Consider the following 16,172-nt stretch of genomic DNA (forward strand, 5'->3'; position numbering starts at 1 on the left):
CCAGCAGAAAAGCTGAGGGGGGTTCCTCAATTTCTCGTAAGTACCCACTGTAGCTAAGGCAGCAGTCAGAAGGGAGCAGTTACTGGTCATTTAGTAGGAGCTAGTCCCTAGAAGAGTCCTTGCCTCCTCCCTTATCCCATATAGCAATACTACTTATAGCCAGGATGAAATCCTGCTTCTGGCCACATCCATCCCAACGGAGCTTCCCAACGGTAAAGGCATCCTCACCTCTTCAGGTCTGCTCAACACGTGCCCTTCAGGGCCTGTGATTCCCAGCTCCAGGATCCTTTGCTGCTCCTAAGGCAGATTAAAAAGAAGAGCAGAAAAAAAAAGATTTAAAGCAATGTGCATTATTGCAGCAAACACAGCTGTTTGAAAGAGGTACAAGCGAGATCCTGAGCATCTGTCCTAGTTGGTGGTCACATGGGGCTTTGCATGAGGGCCTTAGAACCAGAGTTCTATCCAATATGCACTGCTGAGCATAACCAGAGCTCTGCAATAGCCCAGCTGATTCGCTCACAGGAGCTCGGGAAGCCTTGTGTATTAATTTGCCTCACAATGGGCTCACAGTCCCCTCAGCTTTCACTGCTCACTCACGTCTATAAAATGGTCCCTCTACGACTCAAAAAACAGCATCTCATGGAAACATCATCCAGCGATGGCAGGCAGCTGGGCTCAAGGACTCAGGTGGTCTTCTCCCCACTGAGACAATGCAGAAACCTTTTGCAATGCCACATGGAGAGGCACAACGTGTAAAACGAGCTGCAGATCAGATTACATCCAATTAGCAATGCCCTCTTTGTGGCTATTTCAAGGATTCCAAGCGTCAGCATCCCAGGTACTACACGAAGTTGTTTTCTTTCTTTACGTTACTGCACAGCATTTTTCTGCATGCAGCAGCAGTCACAGCCAGCACAGTCTTTCAGTTATGGCCAGAAAGGCAGAGATGGCCAACAGCTGCCCCAGAAACCTGACTTATCCCTGACAATGAAGGGAATGACATTCAATGCACAGCTGCGTTGTGCTTTTAAGTGGCTCAGAGATATCCTGGTTGCAAAGAGGGATGTTGAGTTTAAACCTCTCCCAGCAGTTTGAAGCTGATAATCCACAGAATAAACAGAACATACCTCAGCAATGATGTCACCATTCTCAGCATGCACTTGAGCTGTGGCACCAATATCCCGGATAACGCTCAGGACCTCATAGATCTGAAAGAGGGAGAATACACACAACAGTACACACCAGGTCTGTGGTCTGCAGCTGTACATTCGAATAGCATACAGAATTTGTCAGAATGGAGGACAGAGGAGTGTGATTTCCCACTCTGCAATGAGTTTGAGAGGGCTCAGGTTGACCAACCCACAACTGATGCCTGCTCTGTTAACGGCCGCTCATTAAAACGCTCATCAGAGTCATTAGAGGTAACTGTCATCCACCACTGCCTCCCACACGGTTCCAAATGACTCCCAGGCATTCCTCTCCTCCCACCACATTTAGAAATATAAACTATCCAGCTCGACAATTAGCTGTGCTCAGATGGATCCACTGGAAGGGCAAACAGGAGGGCAGTTCCTTTCTGAGGTCCCAGTGGTTCCAACACAACAGCCCCAAACCCACTTTCTGAACTAGGATGTGTTTGTAAACTGAAACTCATGCCAGGGATCTCATCATCCTGCCCTGTATTGATGCAGAAAGCAGCAATTTATAAAACTGCCACTGCTTCCACACGAAAGGAGTTGGGATAAACCCTCTGTTCCCTCAAAATGACTTTTACCATTGCTGTCCCTTAGCCAAGAGTTGAAAGAATTCTTCGAGGCAGAGCTCTGGGTACTGTTACAAACCTCAGGTACTGTTACACATACAAAAAGACAGAAACCAGAAGAATGCTAGATCCAAATACAGTGAATATAAACCCTGATAGAGACAGATGTGCTGATCCTTCCTACCTGGGAGTCAGACAGCTGGAAGCGGTCTTTGAAAGCCATGTAAACCAGGAAGGAATTCACACCTAGAAAGAGAGCAAAGGAACTGTCCTCAGCATACAGACTGCAGGCACAGATAAGGCTCAGGACAGAAAGAAGACATCCCACTCCATCAGCCCCTTATCAAGCAGTAATCATAGACACATAAATTACTTTAACCTGCTGTGAAATGCATGCACGCGATACATATGCTCTCATAGCAAATTGGTGTGAAGGCAGTGAAACTAAAAGCAAGATGGAAAATGACTCAAGCCTGAGGATGCAATGTCATGGAAATCACAGAGGGGAAAAGCCTGTGAGGTTGCTTAATTCAGCTCTTCTGCCCCTGATTCTTCCTTCATTTCGCATCTGAAGTGATCACCCACCTGCACTCACGACACAAAGCATTTGATTTTCAAGTTCAAGCTGATGGGTTTCCACTGAACAAAGGTGCTCCTCTGCACGGCAGCAGCCAAAGGCTCACCTCTGTACATCAGTGCTCCCCACATCAGTGGGACAAGACAACAACAGGGCCTGATGTCGTGAGGATGTAAGGATAAAGTACATCTGAAAAGCCAGTCTTGAAACATAGGAAGCAATTCTGAAGAACAAGGAGGGGAAAGGCTTCCCTCAGCTTTCTCTAACTGTACGTACCGTGATCTTTAACCAGAGCTTCCATCTCCTCCTGGACGCCTTTGTGCCACTCGGTGATGTCCACGTGCAGGGAGTAATCACAGCAGGATTTGCTGTCTGCCCATTCTCGCCACTGGTCAAATGCAGTCAGCAAACTGGTCCCCGGCTCAGGAACCACATGATCAACTGGGAAAGACAATAAGAACACCAGTAAGCTGCTGCAAAACCAAGCCATCACTTTTACCCTTAGGATACGAGCTGGTTTTTGCTCCACATCCCAAACAAGAGGCAGTGCAAAGTGAAGAACAAGGAGGACCAACAGCCTGTCCTGAACGCAGACACAGCCTTGCTGCCCATGCCATCCCTTCAGTCTGATTTCAGCCCAGCACACTGGGTCTAACAGCACCCGGGCTCATAGGCAGCTATGGAATATTCCACCAGTCCTACAGAACCACCTCAAATGGTAACTGAAGGGATTTGGTAATGATGTCTCCACTTTCTGAGGTGTGTAAAGGCTGTACAAAGGCAAGAGGCTAACCCAAACCAACCCTATTTCCTGCAACGTTACCCACTCCCTCTCTGCCTTTCACATGACAGCTAGCAAACAGCTGTTCAAATATTTGCTTTTTTCCCAAAGGCCATGCCTGCCCCTCAAAGCACTGCTCTGGTTTGCAAAGGGAAGGATGTGACATGCAGCTCTTTGTCCATGTGCCACTGGCACAGCTGCACCACTGGGGGCTGAAGGGTTCAGGAACAGGAGGGCTCTATCTGCTCATGAGGACACAGGCTTCTGCCCATTAAAGAAATCTATGCTATGGGTAAAAGCTCTGACATTTGCTTGGCATCAGCTCACGGATGTCGTTTTCATCACCTCTGGGAAAACGAAGCCAAACTCAGCTGACAAACAGTCCTGCTGTTGGAAAAACCATCTGATTTCTCCTCCACCAGCTCCTCCTCTCCAATGGTCAGAACCCTTCCACGAGCTTCCAGACTGAATTGTTTCCTGGCCACTCTGCAGCCCATTGTCACTCTGCCAAAGTTAATCTTCAGCTTAAACAGTACGAACAACAAGGAGAAAAATAACATTCCCTCTGCATTACCAAAGGGACATGGAGAAAACCCAGGTTTGCAGACATGGCCCAGTCTTAACAAAAGAGCTGTCTTCCTCAGCCTGCTAACTAATTAAAAAGCCAAAACAATCCCATTTAATCTCAATGGCACCGCAGTCATAAATCCATCTCTGCTCAGATGAAAGGTGCTGTAAAAGTGCATTCAGCCCCCAGACAACACGTGGCCTATGGACATTAGGGATTTCTGCCTGAGGGCAGCAAGGGGTTAACACTATGGTCTCTGCAGCCCAACACAGAGGCCCTAGGACTGACTCTGGTGTTCAGGATCAGAGCTTTATCACCGTCCCATTTCATGCACTGCCCAAGTATGACTAATGGGAGTCAGCGCAGGGAGGTGGGGAAAGGGACCTCTACCAGATCTCTGACAAAGCCAGACTACAGCTGGTTATAGTAAGGATAAGGGATGGAGGTAATGGGGCACATGTTGGGATTTGGGATGTGTCACATAGAAGCTGCACCACCACCACATCCTGCAGCAGCTCCCTGGGGCTCACTGCAGCCATACAACCCATCATCCCCATCCACACAGAATGCTTTGCTTCCATCACAGCTCTCTGCCAAGCAAATACTACCAGTGACCCACTTGGTTACATCCACGTTGAAGGACCCAGCAAGAGGCAGGCTCAGGTGTGCAAGGTAACCGCCAGCTTCCCCAAACCTGGGATCTAACAGCTCCAAAGAGATTTGGGGAAGCAGCACAGAGCTGCTCAGCAGCCACATCTGACCTGCAGCACGGGGGAAAAAGCTGCATTCATAGAGTCATAAAGGCTGGGAAACCACAAAGATCACTGAGTCCAACCATCACCCATCCGTGCTGCTGCAGAGGCAGCAGATGCTGCACAGAAGGCACAAGAAACACGGATGTAAGGCCCAAGATCCAGCCTAGAGCAAATTCAGGCATGCACACGGCTTCTCAGTTTTATCACCTCTCATTACTACACTGCGAGATCACGTCCCACATTCCTCCATGCTAGGGCTTGGGGGGCTTAGTTTTTGTTTGGTTGTGTTTTAGTTAAACCATAATAGCTAGAGTCCAAACAAGCAAGAATGAGCCCAGGTCCCTTCAAGGAGAAGAGTTAAGACTGATTCTTTGCCTGCTGCTAAATCAACCAATTATTGCAGCTACTTCTGCTTACTGGGCACGGGTAGGGATTGCCCTCACACATCTCAGAGCTCCTTCCAGCCCTCGGGCAGAGCTCAGACTGCAACAAAAAGCTTTTTCTTTACGGTCCCCACGCAGGGAGCGGCACAGAGCAGCAGATGAAAGCTCCATCTGCCCCGTTCCCACAGCCCTGAGCTTCCCGAGATGACCCCCGGGCAGCAGCACGGATGTGAGGTCTCCTGACCCAGCAGAGCACACAGCCGTGGGGGTTTGCCATGTGAAAAGCAGAGTGCTTGGCCCTCAGTGAGCGCTGCTCCCCAGGGAACCCCCAGCTCACTGCTGTGCCTGCAGGACGCGTTCAAGGCAAGCTGTTGCAACACACTGCAGTCACCCCTTTGCTCTCCAGACCACTGCAGCCTTCATCTCGCCTCGCTTCCAAGCCCAGATGTTTTCTTCCTGCTGTACAAATGATGTCAGCTGCTGAGTACTGAAGAGGAAGCTGCCAACTCACTTCGAGCTCAAAGCATGCACCAAAAAAAGAAACAGAAGGAAGAAGAAAAGGCAGAAAAGGAAAGATCGTTTCAGTATCACTTCACTAACGCCGAAACCTCGAGGAGGAATTACAGAGCTGTGGTCCTCAGAGCAGCTCCCTGCACGGCACTGAACTTCAGCTCCAATCCTCTTTGCTTCTTAGTGGCAAAGCTGGGGTTTGGATTGCAGTGGTTTCCCAGCTCAGAGCAGAAAACATTCTGTAGATTTATCTTCTACCCTTGTGAGACACAGAATCCAAACTGCAAGAGGCTGTAAAGCAAGCTGGTCTGCATCAGGAAAGCAACTGCTCCACAGGAAGAAAAACAAAAAGATGATGTATTTTACAAATCATCTCATTTTTCTCTTGATAAGAAACCGATGGGATTCCAGCATTACTGGACAGTTTGTCTTTTTCTCAGACAAAGCAGAAGTTCACCACCCTTTGTAATGCAGTGGGATTCGAGCACCTGTGCACCCACATGCCATCATCAAACAGCCCTTAATTACCCCTTTGATGTGCTGGTTTTGCTCTCCCCCCATAACACTGCTTATGAGGTGCATCTGTACTTACTTCCAACTATTTGGGCTCCCACCCACTCACCACCCATGGCTGCTCTCTGCCCCTCTCCCGATCCTTTGCTCCCCTCCTCAGGCAGATTAATCAGCTCAAGATGAAAAGCAGACAATAAGCCAAAGTGAGACAACAGCACCAACAACTGCGAGCTTATGTGTGTGGCTTCCACGTCCCAGGGCTGGCGTTCAGCCACATGAAACACTGTGCATCCTACCATCCCATAAGGCTGGACGCTGCAGCAAAGAGTTAACGCTCAGAATTAAGTCGAAGGGGAAGGAGGAAACTTAAAGGCACCAATTTAAAGGAAACTTTGAGTCGCAGAATGGTTCGAGTTGGAAAGGACCCTTAAAGGTCATCTGTCTCAACTCCCTGTAGTGCACAGGGACCCACAGGTGCTCAGAGCTCCATCCAGGCTGACCTCGGGTGTCCCCAGGCACGGGGCATCCACCATCTCTTGGGGCATGTTGGTTTCCTCTTCCCACTGGAGCTTTCCCAAAGCAGGGGGCTGCCCAGCTCTCCCCCAGCAGCACCCAGTTGGAGAACAGAAGTAACAGGCAGATGTGATCACCAACAGCCTACAGGATGCTCTGGGACGGACGAACATCACTTCAAAGAGCTCTGGGGCACCTGAAGATCTCAAAAAAAATGCAGGTTAGGAACCCAGCTTAAGAGAAACGGCTGCTTTTCTGGACCTCAGTGGCACAGCTGAATCCAGCCCTGCACTGGAAACAGAACGTTATTTGCTGGATGGATGCCCTGATGGGTGGGGATTAATGGGTTTTATGGCTTCCTGGTATTGTGGCATGTTCAGATTTTTTTCTTTTCTTTACATCCTGCCTCATTTGAGCAGGGCTTGGCTCACTGGCTGCTCTTCCTGGAGTTTCTATTAATAGTTTTTTGCTTCCAGCTTTGCCCTCTAAAGCCTTTTTTCAACCCCTTTAATTATGTGACATCTAAAGCATGCACAAAACTCTTCCTCTGTCTTCAGCTAATGAATGCCACTACCAGGAAACAGAAAAACTGTTTTATATGGACAACAGAAAACTGAATTAGGCCAAAAAAATTGGGTATGTCATACAACCACGTGTGCAGGGCTCCATTCACTGTTGTACACATTATTTCAGGCAATGACCAGCACAGAATGCACCTATTGTGCAAGAGTTTAAGGTGTAAATCCTCAATATTTAACTGATAGCAGTCAGGTTTTAAATAGCAGCTTGATTACTATAAACACATCTGCCTTTTTAATACTACTTAATCCTCGCAGCCACCGTTTGTGATGAAATCTGGTGTATTTATTGACTTGTATGTACTGCTGAAAGGCATTTTATGGAAAGGCTGTAATTAAATTCATCCCTGGTAATTGCAGAGCTCCCTGCAATGAGGACTGGAGCTGCTGCTGGTCTGTTGCTGCAGCAATGCTCTCCTGGCACTGGGGTGGACTGGGAGAGATGCTGTGGAAGTGAGTGGGATCCAAAGGAGAAGGCAGGCCCCTGACCGACCCAGGAGAAGATCATGCCATAATCTTCATGCCATAATCAGAGACCTTCATAACCAAGGTCAAGGCAACACGCCTTGTGCAGTGACAGCACTGTTCTAAAGCCAACTCTCAGCTACAGGACAGAGACCTCAGCACGTCTTCTGAGCTCCAAAATCCCCAGTCAAGCAACCTGCAGGAGCCTCACATCCCCTGTATTCCCATTACAGACAGTTCTTCCCCTAAAACACACTGCAGGGTGTGTTTACTCAATCTAGAACAAGGAAGGATCGCTACTAGTTCACCTTTAAGCTCACTGCTTCACCTACCTGTTGTACCCAAGCTGATGCATTGGCCAAAGGAAGACAGTGAGGATATAAAGAAAGAAGCTTCCTAACAGCTCACAAAGAGATTCAGTTTGCATAGCTGGGGGTCCTATCCCCAAATTACGCTTTCTGAAGAACAGAAGGGATCATTCCGAGGAGTAACAGCTCTCTGCACCCAATGGCACATCCCATGCTAACAAAACACACCGAGGTCATTCGCTTGGAAGAATCTGCTGGACCAACAGAGGGAAAGGCAGAGTCAGTGACACCACAGGTTGTTTTCTGTCAGTCCTGATGCAGTTTATTAGGCTCCATGCAGAGAAAGTCAGGAACTGGACGGGACTCAGAAGGACTGGATATATCCAGGCTGGTGACATTTTCAGACTGCAACGTTCTGTTACTCCCCCGCTGATGTCACGTAGATATTTCCCTTGTCTTTTTAGCTGTCTGATCAGATCCAAAATATGATTAATAATGTCTTCTGGACACAAATTTAAGGAACAGCAGGCTGTATGTCCAAACAATAATTACTAACCCCAATTCCACAGTTGGAATGACTGCATCTTTAGACGAAAGGTCCCGGTTCCTCACAGAGCAGGTTCACTGCTCACCCAGGTCATGCTAAAGGAGGAGGGGAGCCAAGTTCAGATGAGATACTCGAGTGATTCCAAAACTTGTACCTTCCTTTAGGCTCACTCCACACTTGAAGCCCAACGCTTCAGAGGCCAATTGGCTGGAATGCTTTGTGGAATGGGACCGAGCGCAATGCTGCTGGAGCTGCGGAGCTCAGGTCAAGGCAACACACAACCACAACAACAAATGCAACCACAGCAGCACCCAGGGGGCAAAACTGCGATCAGAAAGAAGCGGACACGCTGTCCCACTCAGGTCAGCAGAGCTGGGCCCTGCCCTGCAGGCTTTTTCCACCACTTGGGAAGCTGGAACAGCTCTGGGTCTGCACTGCTGTCCCCAGGATCACGCTGTGGCTCTCTGCCTTCTTTCACTGCCCATCACTGCCTCATGGGAGCACAGAGATGAAGAGGAGCACAGTTGTAAGTGGGAATTTTTGCAGCGAGGCTCTTCCAACCCACACTAATGACTGAAGCTTGCACAGACAAGGCTCTGTCTTTTGTTTCCACCACAGACCAAACCTTTACGCCATCTCTCACATTTGTGACTTCAGTTTCACTGCTGGTAGCAGATAGATCCAGAGCTGCAGGGTGACTTTATGGGACTTTTCCCCGTTCTATCCAGCTGCCATTGCAAACTGCTCCTCAAACTAACAGGAGCAGACACTGATCTTGGAGCCACAGCCGAATTCTACATGACAGAAGAGCATCTACAGATTTTCCAGCTACAATGATTTCACCACACTACTCTGCTTCATGGTGGGCAGAGAGCCTCTATCCATCAGCATGAGAAGTCATCTGAACCCCATCAGGGGCTGAACTCATCCCTTTGGACACTGCTACAAATCCTGAAAAGCTCCATCTGAAATAAATAAAACTCTTGGAAAGGGATGGATCAGTTCCCGTGCCCCGAGCTGGGAAGAATCCTAAAAGGACACGTTTATGGGGTGAGATGTTGTAACTGTTGGTTACTCTACCTCTTGCCATGCAATTATTTGGAACTTCCCCCCTCCCTCCTCTTTGTGCTGTGTAACAGCATGGGATGGTTCTCACAGAGCTCCTCCACCAGCTCATGCTGCCCATAGGCTGCACCAGGGAATGGCATTCATATGTAAACCACCACAGAGACCCCCAGATCTCAAAAACACACACACAGCACACATGGAACTGCTTTCAGGAACAGAGCAATCTGCTAAAAATATGTCCTGGAAGGGGAACTTCCAACAGCACAGCCCTATAGGATGGGCTTTGAAAATTCACCGTCAGGTTCCCCATTTGCATCAAACCCAATGGTTCCTCCCACTGCTCAAAAACAGGGAATTCAGAAGCACAGAGAAATTAAATGTGTGCCCATTGGCAGCACCAACAGCGCTGCACCAAAGGAAGAAAAGAGTCTTCCCAGCAGCCATAACTCCTCAGTGCCCATTGCTGCATTCCTTGCCATTGCACACAGCTGCCACGGCAGAGAGATGCACGCCCAGCAAGCAAAGCATGATTAGATTATACTAGACGGGGGGCTAATTGGTATTCCTTTAACACTTCTTCCCAGCAGGAAGATTAAAAAGGCCCCATTTGTAAGAAACAGAGGGGATCCATGAACTGAAGGCACAGTGGCTGAGAGATGGAAAAGGGCTCTGCTGACTCAGGACACCAAATTCCACCGCGCCCACGCGAGAAATAACGTGTTTTGTTCTGCCATGCTTTCTTTCAGGCATCATTTGCTTCCTTCCCCTGACAAGCAAAGCTAATTCCCAGTGTGGAAAGCTAAAGTTCCTGTCTGACAAGGATGATTTTTGCTGAGTCAAGCTCACAAGAAGGCAAAAGAAGCCAAAGAACGCCAGCAGGAAGGCAGCAATCCATGCAGAGCCAACCGTGCCAAAGGAAGGGCTGGAGGCACCATTTCCCGCTGCTTTTATGACCTTGTCTCAACTTGAGGGTGATTAAGACAGGCTATCCAGCAAGATTTGATACATGCCCTGAAAACTCATCACAGACAGTGCTGATGGAGGTGGGGTTTTGCTGTTTGGGTTTTTGATAGTTTTTTTTTGTTGTTTTTTCAGACTGCTTTTCAGTCTCCAGTAGACAACCTTTAGACAGTGATCATCTGCTCAGGCAGCTGAGGACCCAGCTCAAACTTGGCAGCACACAGCATGCACTGTCAAGTGATACCCATTAGCTCCATCCTTCTGTGTGTCATCCCTAAGGCACGGGACTTGGGGCTGAGTGCACTGGGCACATGAAAGGAAGGGAAGCATTTAGAAGCAGCTCTTCAAAGAAAAGAACGTGGGCTTCATGCAGCGGGAAAGCAGTACAGCCATCCCGACCATTGCATGGAATAAGAGGGATTAAGTGCTATTGCATAAACATACAACGCTGGTTACTTCTCTTGAGCGAGTGCCAAATCCCTCTTTTCAGATGCATGGAAAAATGTAGGTCAGTTCCATCTGCAGGAAGACGGCTGCACTGTCAGCGCTGTGGACATTTCAGCACTCATTTGTGCAGAGCTACGCTGGATACACTGGGGTATCCAGGCTGCAGCACGTGCAGGACAGCCTGCAGCCACTCCTTCCTCCTTATGGAACAAAACAAACAGTGCTGGGGCCTCTGTCAGAAATCAGGGCTGCCAAAGATGCAGGAGACCAGAGAGAAGGCAGGCACGGTGTGCAGAGCAGCTCTGGAAAAGACAGAAGATGGGAAAATAGGGGAAATCTACTTACAGGCAAGCTGTGCTGAACAGCAGTGGCTCACAGGACTCCATCCCCAAGCTGCCGATGCTCTAAGAAAGGCTCAGCCAACAGACAGGGCCACTGGGCAGGGCCACCAAGTACGGCCACCAGCCAGGGACCACCACCTCCTGCACAACCTCAGGCAAAGCAGCACAGCTCTTAATTGCTCTTCACAGCAGCAGCAAAGATGCTACAACCGCTGCAGCCCAAAGGGAATCCAACGCACGGAACACACAACGTATGTCAAGGGCTGAGCAGCTGCTTCCTTCTGTGCTAACTGGCAAGAGACATCAAGGACTTGGCAGATTGGCTCCAGAGAGACCTCTTAGCAAATCCCAGCAGAACAACAGGCACAATCCCACCCAGCAGAAAGCAAAGAGGGGACAGCAGGAAGCACGGGCAGCAGAGCAGGCTGTCAGCCCATGGGTACCACGATGCCTAATGGACTTAGAGGGGCTTAAAGCTGGAGCAGAGCAGCACACCACAGGGGACTGCCCATCCCTGCATGCAGACAGCCTTTCTCATGAATGATTTTAAGCCTGCTCTGAATGAAAGCACCAAATGCATCAGCAGGGAGCTGGAGGGCAGCAAAGCAAGGGAGGTTAAGCATGAATTGGTGCAGAGCCCAAAGAGCAGGGGGGTACAAAAGGCACTGAGAACTGGAGAGAGGAGAGAAACGGCCGGAGGGACTTTGTACTCCTGTGTGGTCACAACATTATCTTAATACCAGCATCCAAGAGAAGCCTCTCCCCACACAAACATCCAACTTCCAAACAAGTGGATGTTTCCATTACATTTCTAGAGAATTAAACATTTCTCTGCTGCAGAACTGCCAGCAGCTGCGGGAGGTGAAGCAGGCATGTGCCGCTGCCTGGCCTGGTGTCCCTCACTGCACAGTTCCTCTTCATCTTTGCTTCTGGGTGCAAAAAGGAGCAAAATTCAGGCTGGTCTCTGTACAACAATGCAATGCACACATACACAGCCATAGGTTCCCCACTCATTGCAGGGGGGGTGGACTAAATGACCTGTAAGGTCTCTTCCAACCCAAACTATTCTATGATCAGGTGAGGTGCTGCAGCTTTGTGGCCACTGCCCTCGGACTCAATTGCTTGGCTTATGCTCTGTGCATGACTGCTGGGTCACCTCTCTCCCTCTGTTTCCATCCTTTTCCTCTGCCCACCATCCAGACTCTTCCTCTCTACCAGGACAGGACTAACCCTCACAGCAACCCAGCAACCAGTGGGACTGTAGGTGATCTCCATGTGTGGATCTAACACACACTGTGCCAGCTTGCCATTGCCCCAGAATGCTGCCTGGCCCTTCCTTAAGCCCTTCTCCAACCTCCCTCTATTACACTTGCATTTCTGAAGCCCAAGAACTGAGAGGTGAGGCACCATAGTAGGTTGGGATCACCCTTCTAAGCTGATGAACTGTGAGATAGGGATCCCTCAGGACGACCCAGGAGCTGTAAAGTCACCTTGCTTACACTGCTGAGTGGAGCCCAGCAGCCAGCACTCTCCTGAGGAGCCCTGCCATCCTGCTCCAGCCCTCCCTTTAACAGCAGGGTAAAACATTAAGAAGCTGAGTGCATTCCATTCAAAGTTCCCCTTCGTGTTCTGAACCTCCCCAGATACAAAGCTCATATCCCAAGTGCATATTCTCCATGTTATTAGGATAACTGCTAGTCAAGTTCAAAAGGCAGCTGGCTCCCAAGTCACCAAGCCAAACAGAGCTATAATTTCTCCTCACTGTAATTTCTCCCTATGATTATAACAGCGGTTGACTGAGTCAACACAGGCAATGTCAGCAAGCAGTCAGACTCAAGGACTGCAGATACCCAGAAAGCAGCAGCGTTGGGGGGAACTAAACGTGTGTGGGAGCTGCCATGGGACATTCAACAGACCAGAGGATCGGGGAGCCCATAAATACACGCAGCTCAGCTTTGTCCTTTCTGCAGGGTAAGAAGCAGAGGGGAAATCCTGCCTCTGCTGAAGTCAGGGGGAGTCAGACTGTGGGTGTCGAAGGGGATTTCGCCCATCACAACCAATAAGCAACAAAACGACTGCAGTGCTTTTAAGAGACCACCCTGCTCTTAACTTCTCCAGTAGCTCCAGGGAACGCCTGAGGGCATCAGCCTCTCTCTGGCCAAGACAAAGGGTGCCCACAAACGCCATCTTTAGCTCGACATAAACTCCATAGGCTACACAGGTGAGAAAAATACTTGTAAAGAACAACTTCAGGCTGAGCCCTTTCCCAAACTCCAAAGGATCATTCTCTTTCCACACAACATGGAATCCCTATGGCTGGAAAGACCTCTGAGACCACCAAGCCCCACAGTGCCACTGACCCCCAGTACCACATCTCCATAGAACAGCTCTGCAGACGATGACCCCAGCGCCCCTTGGGCAGCTGAGCCACTGCACCACTGCTCTATCAGAGAACAAATTGTCCCTAACACCCAGCCTGGCACAACTTAATGCCACCCTCCCCTGTCCTACCAATACAGAAAAAGGGGGAGCTCAGGGAAGCTGGACGAACTACAGCCCCATACGCCCTCCTCTTCCAAAGTCAGCTGCGGATCATCCTGGAATCCTTCTCCCCTCAACCACTTCATTCCAACGTTAGAAATGGGCCAGAATCCAAGTCTTCCCAAAGCAATATTCTCCTGAGACACGCAGTGCTGTTCGCCCTCTGCTGACACAACCCGCAGTAATGCTGTTTTAAGGCAGGGATGGAGAAAGGGGGTGCAGCAAATGACGCTTTCAGAAGAATAATTGCATCACGGTGCCTCAATTCAGCCTCGCACAGCAAACCTGGTTTTGCTTCTTTGCATGCCAGCCAGGCCAGCTGGAGCCTCACAATGTGCCTTTGGCACTGGGGGGCAGAGACAGAAGCATCACAGCAGGAATTCCTGCTCAGAAATCGGTCCCAATTTGTGAGAGGAGAGAGCTCAGGAAGAGAAGGGCTGGGCAGAAAACGGGGCTGCACTGTTTAATACCCATCAATAACCCAATGTTCCCATCATGGATGTGCAGCAATGAGATTACTGTGAAGGGGAAGTAAATAGGAACATGGCTTGGAAACAATAGATTACATTCTGGAATTCCTGTGTGCTTCCCTCGGATGCAGCCCATGTGAGAATTAAAGGGACAACGTTCATGCGATTCGAGCTGAAAGAGACAGCACAGCCAACCCAGGCAAACCAGGGGAGAAAAACATAGAGATGAGATTGGGAAGCATGGGGGAAGCTCTAAAGGGGGACTTTTCTCCAGTTTCCCCAACTCAGAGTCATGTTATGAGCACCATCACACAGACATTCAGGTACTGCAGTCATAAAGCCAACCAACGTGTGTGCAAACAGAGAGGCTTAAGCACTTCTGAAGTACAAAGACCCAGCTGATCCCTCTGAAGTAAAGGGCTGCTTTAGAAAACTTGACTTTCTGCTCACAATGGTTCCACGGAGGGAAATAATGCTGTCAGAGCCCAGACACAAACGACAGGGAAAGTTATTTTGATCTAATTCAACTTAGCAAGGAAGAACAAAGCGATGACTCAAGTGGACAACGTGAACCAGGTGTGCTAACAACACAGACAGCCAACTAAACAAAGTCAATGGACTGAAGCTGGAAAGCAAATCCCATTTAAGCCATATTAACTTAGATTGACAGCAAAGATTTAGAGGGGAAAAATGGATATTAGTGATAAAATTGAGAATATCCACAGCTGCATTCCCAGTTTACATTCCCTGAATGCGTGAGGTTATCTCCACACTCAAACTTCATGCTCTGAGTTGGTAACACGATGAAAAATAACTTCCCAGGTTACTTCCTGACCACGTTCACACACCATTCAGTGTGGGCCAGGCCCAGAACAAGCTCTGTTTCCAAAATAGAGCCTGGCTCATTGGCACCAGTGGCTCCTACTCCCAGTGTCAGACAATCCCAGCCCCCCCCCAGTTGGGACAGGGTTCAGAGAGCTCTTCTCGAAGAGCTGAGGATGTTCTCAATCATATGGAACTGGGCTTGAACCAAGGAGAGCGAGGGCAGCTCCTGGCTGTGCCTCACATCCCCTTGTATACACCTGGATGGGACAAAAGCCACCAGAACTTCTGATTTGTATTCTTTCATTTCTCTGCATCTCAGCTCCCCTTCTGTGGAATGGCAGCACCTCAGAGTGCAGGAAAAAAAATGCAGTGCTCAGATATTGGGCTGCTTTACACCTTTGTCCCTCATTGCCACGTGCAGCAACACGCTGCAGGATGCCCTGGTTTACATGTGACCAATTGCACTGCAGTGCTTTATTTTCTCTTTTTCCAAACCTCCAGCCCAAACAAAGGCAACACCAAACCTCTGCAGCCAGTGTCAGTGGGGTCAGATAGTCTGGAAGTCACCTAGGAGACACTGGAGAGACAGAGAGGAACACGATGGGTGCCTGACCCTGCAGGACGCCCAGTCCATCTGCCTGTCCTTATTTTGAGATGTTTTCATTTCCTGATTTCTGTCTTCCTCCAAAAGACGATATGAGCACAAAAGGAACAGCACTTAATTGATTATTCGAAAACCCCAGTGCCAAAACTGTGTGTCAGATTGGGATCATGCAAACCCTCAAATAAGTGGCCCAGGTTTTGAAGACACAACGGCATGCAGCTGCTCAGCAAGAACTGTGCTACGGACACCGACCCTTCCCCTGACAGCCCTGCATGATGCAGCTGTCCTTTCTCTCACTGTAAATGCAGCAACTGCTGTTCCAGAAAGGCTGAGCTCTACAGGTGAGCAAGCACAAACCTTGGACATCACTGAGGAAGGGAACAGGCACAGGGTGTCCAAGGTGCTGCTCATACTGGAGCCAGAGCTCAAAGTCAGGCTGCTTTTAGTAGGAGCAGACCTACAGGGAAAGCAGCGAAGTCACAAAGTACCAGAGTCAAACTGTGCCAGCAGGAGGGAAGTGGATGACAGCTGCAGATGTGGAGACTTCAGTGTTTCATCCCCACTCCCTGCCCCTACACAAGCTTTGCTCAGCAACCTGACCAGCCACAGGAAATCCCCTGCTGCTGGTACACCCCTCACCCCTCACTGCCTCTGTG

General features: G+C 49.3%; 1 protein-coding gene across 4 annotated transcripts in view; it reads right to left on the minus strand.

Annotated features, from left to right (window-relative positions):
• The window catches only part of DPYSL2 (dihydropyrimidinase like 2), a 44,216-nt gene that overhangs the window by 13,835 nt on the left and 14,209 nt on the right, over positions 1-16,172 (minus strand). For all 4 annotated transcript variants that reach the window (XM_048928059.1, XM_048928061.1, XM_048928060.1 and 1 more), the window contains 4 exons: positions 2,616-2,780; positions 1,947-2,008; positions 1,128-1,208; positions 229-297 (listed from right to left, as the gene is read on the minus strand). In XM_048928059.1, the coding sequence (XP_048784016.1) occupies positions 229-297; positions 1,128-1,208; positions 1,947-2,008; positions 2,616-2,780 (377 nt within the window). The remainder of the gene's footprint in view (positions 1-228; positions 298-1,127; positions 1,209-1,946; positions 2,009-2,615; positions 2,781-16,172) is intronic.

This window comes from Lagopus muta, chromosome 27, assembly GCF_023343835.1.
Source record: "Lagopus muta isolate bLagMut1 chromosome 27, bLagMut1 primary, whole genome shotgun sequence".
NCBI classification, from domain to species: domain Eukaryota; kingdom Metazoa; phylum Chordata; class Aves; order Galliformes; family Phasianidae; genus Lagopus; species Lagopus muta.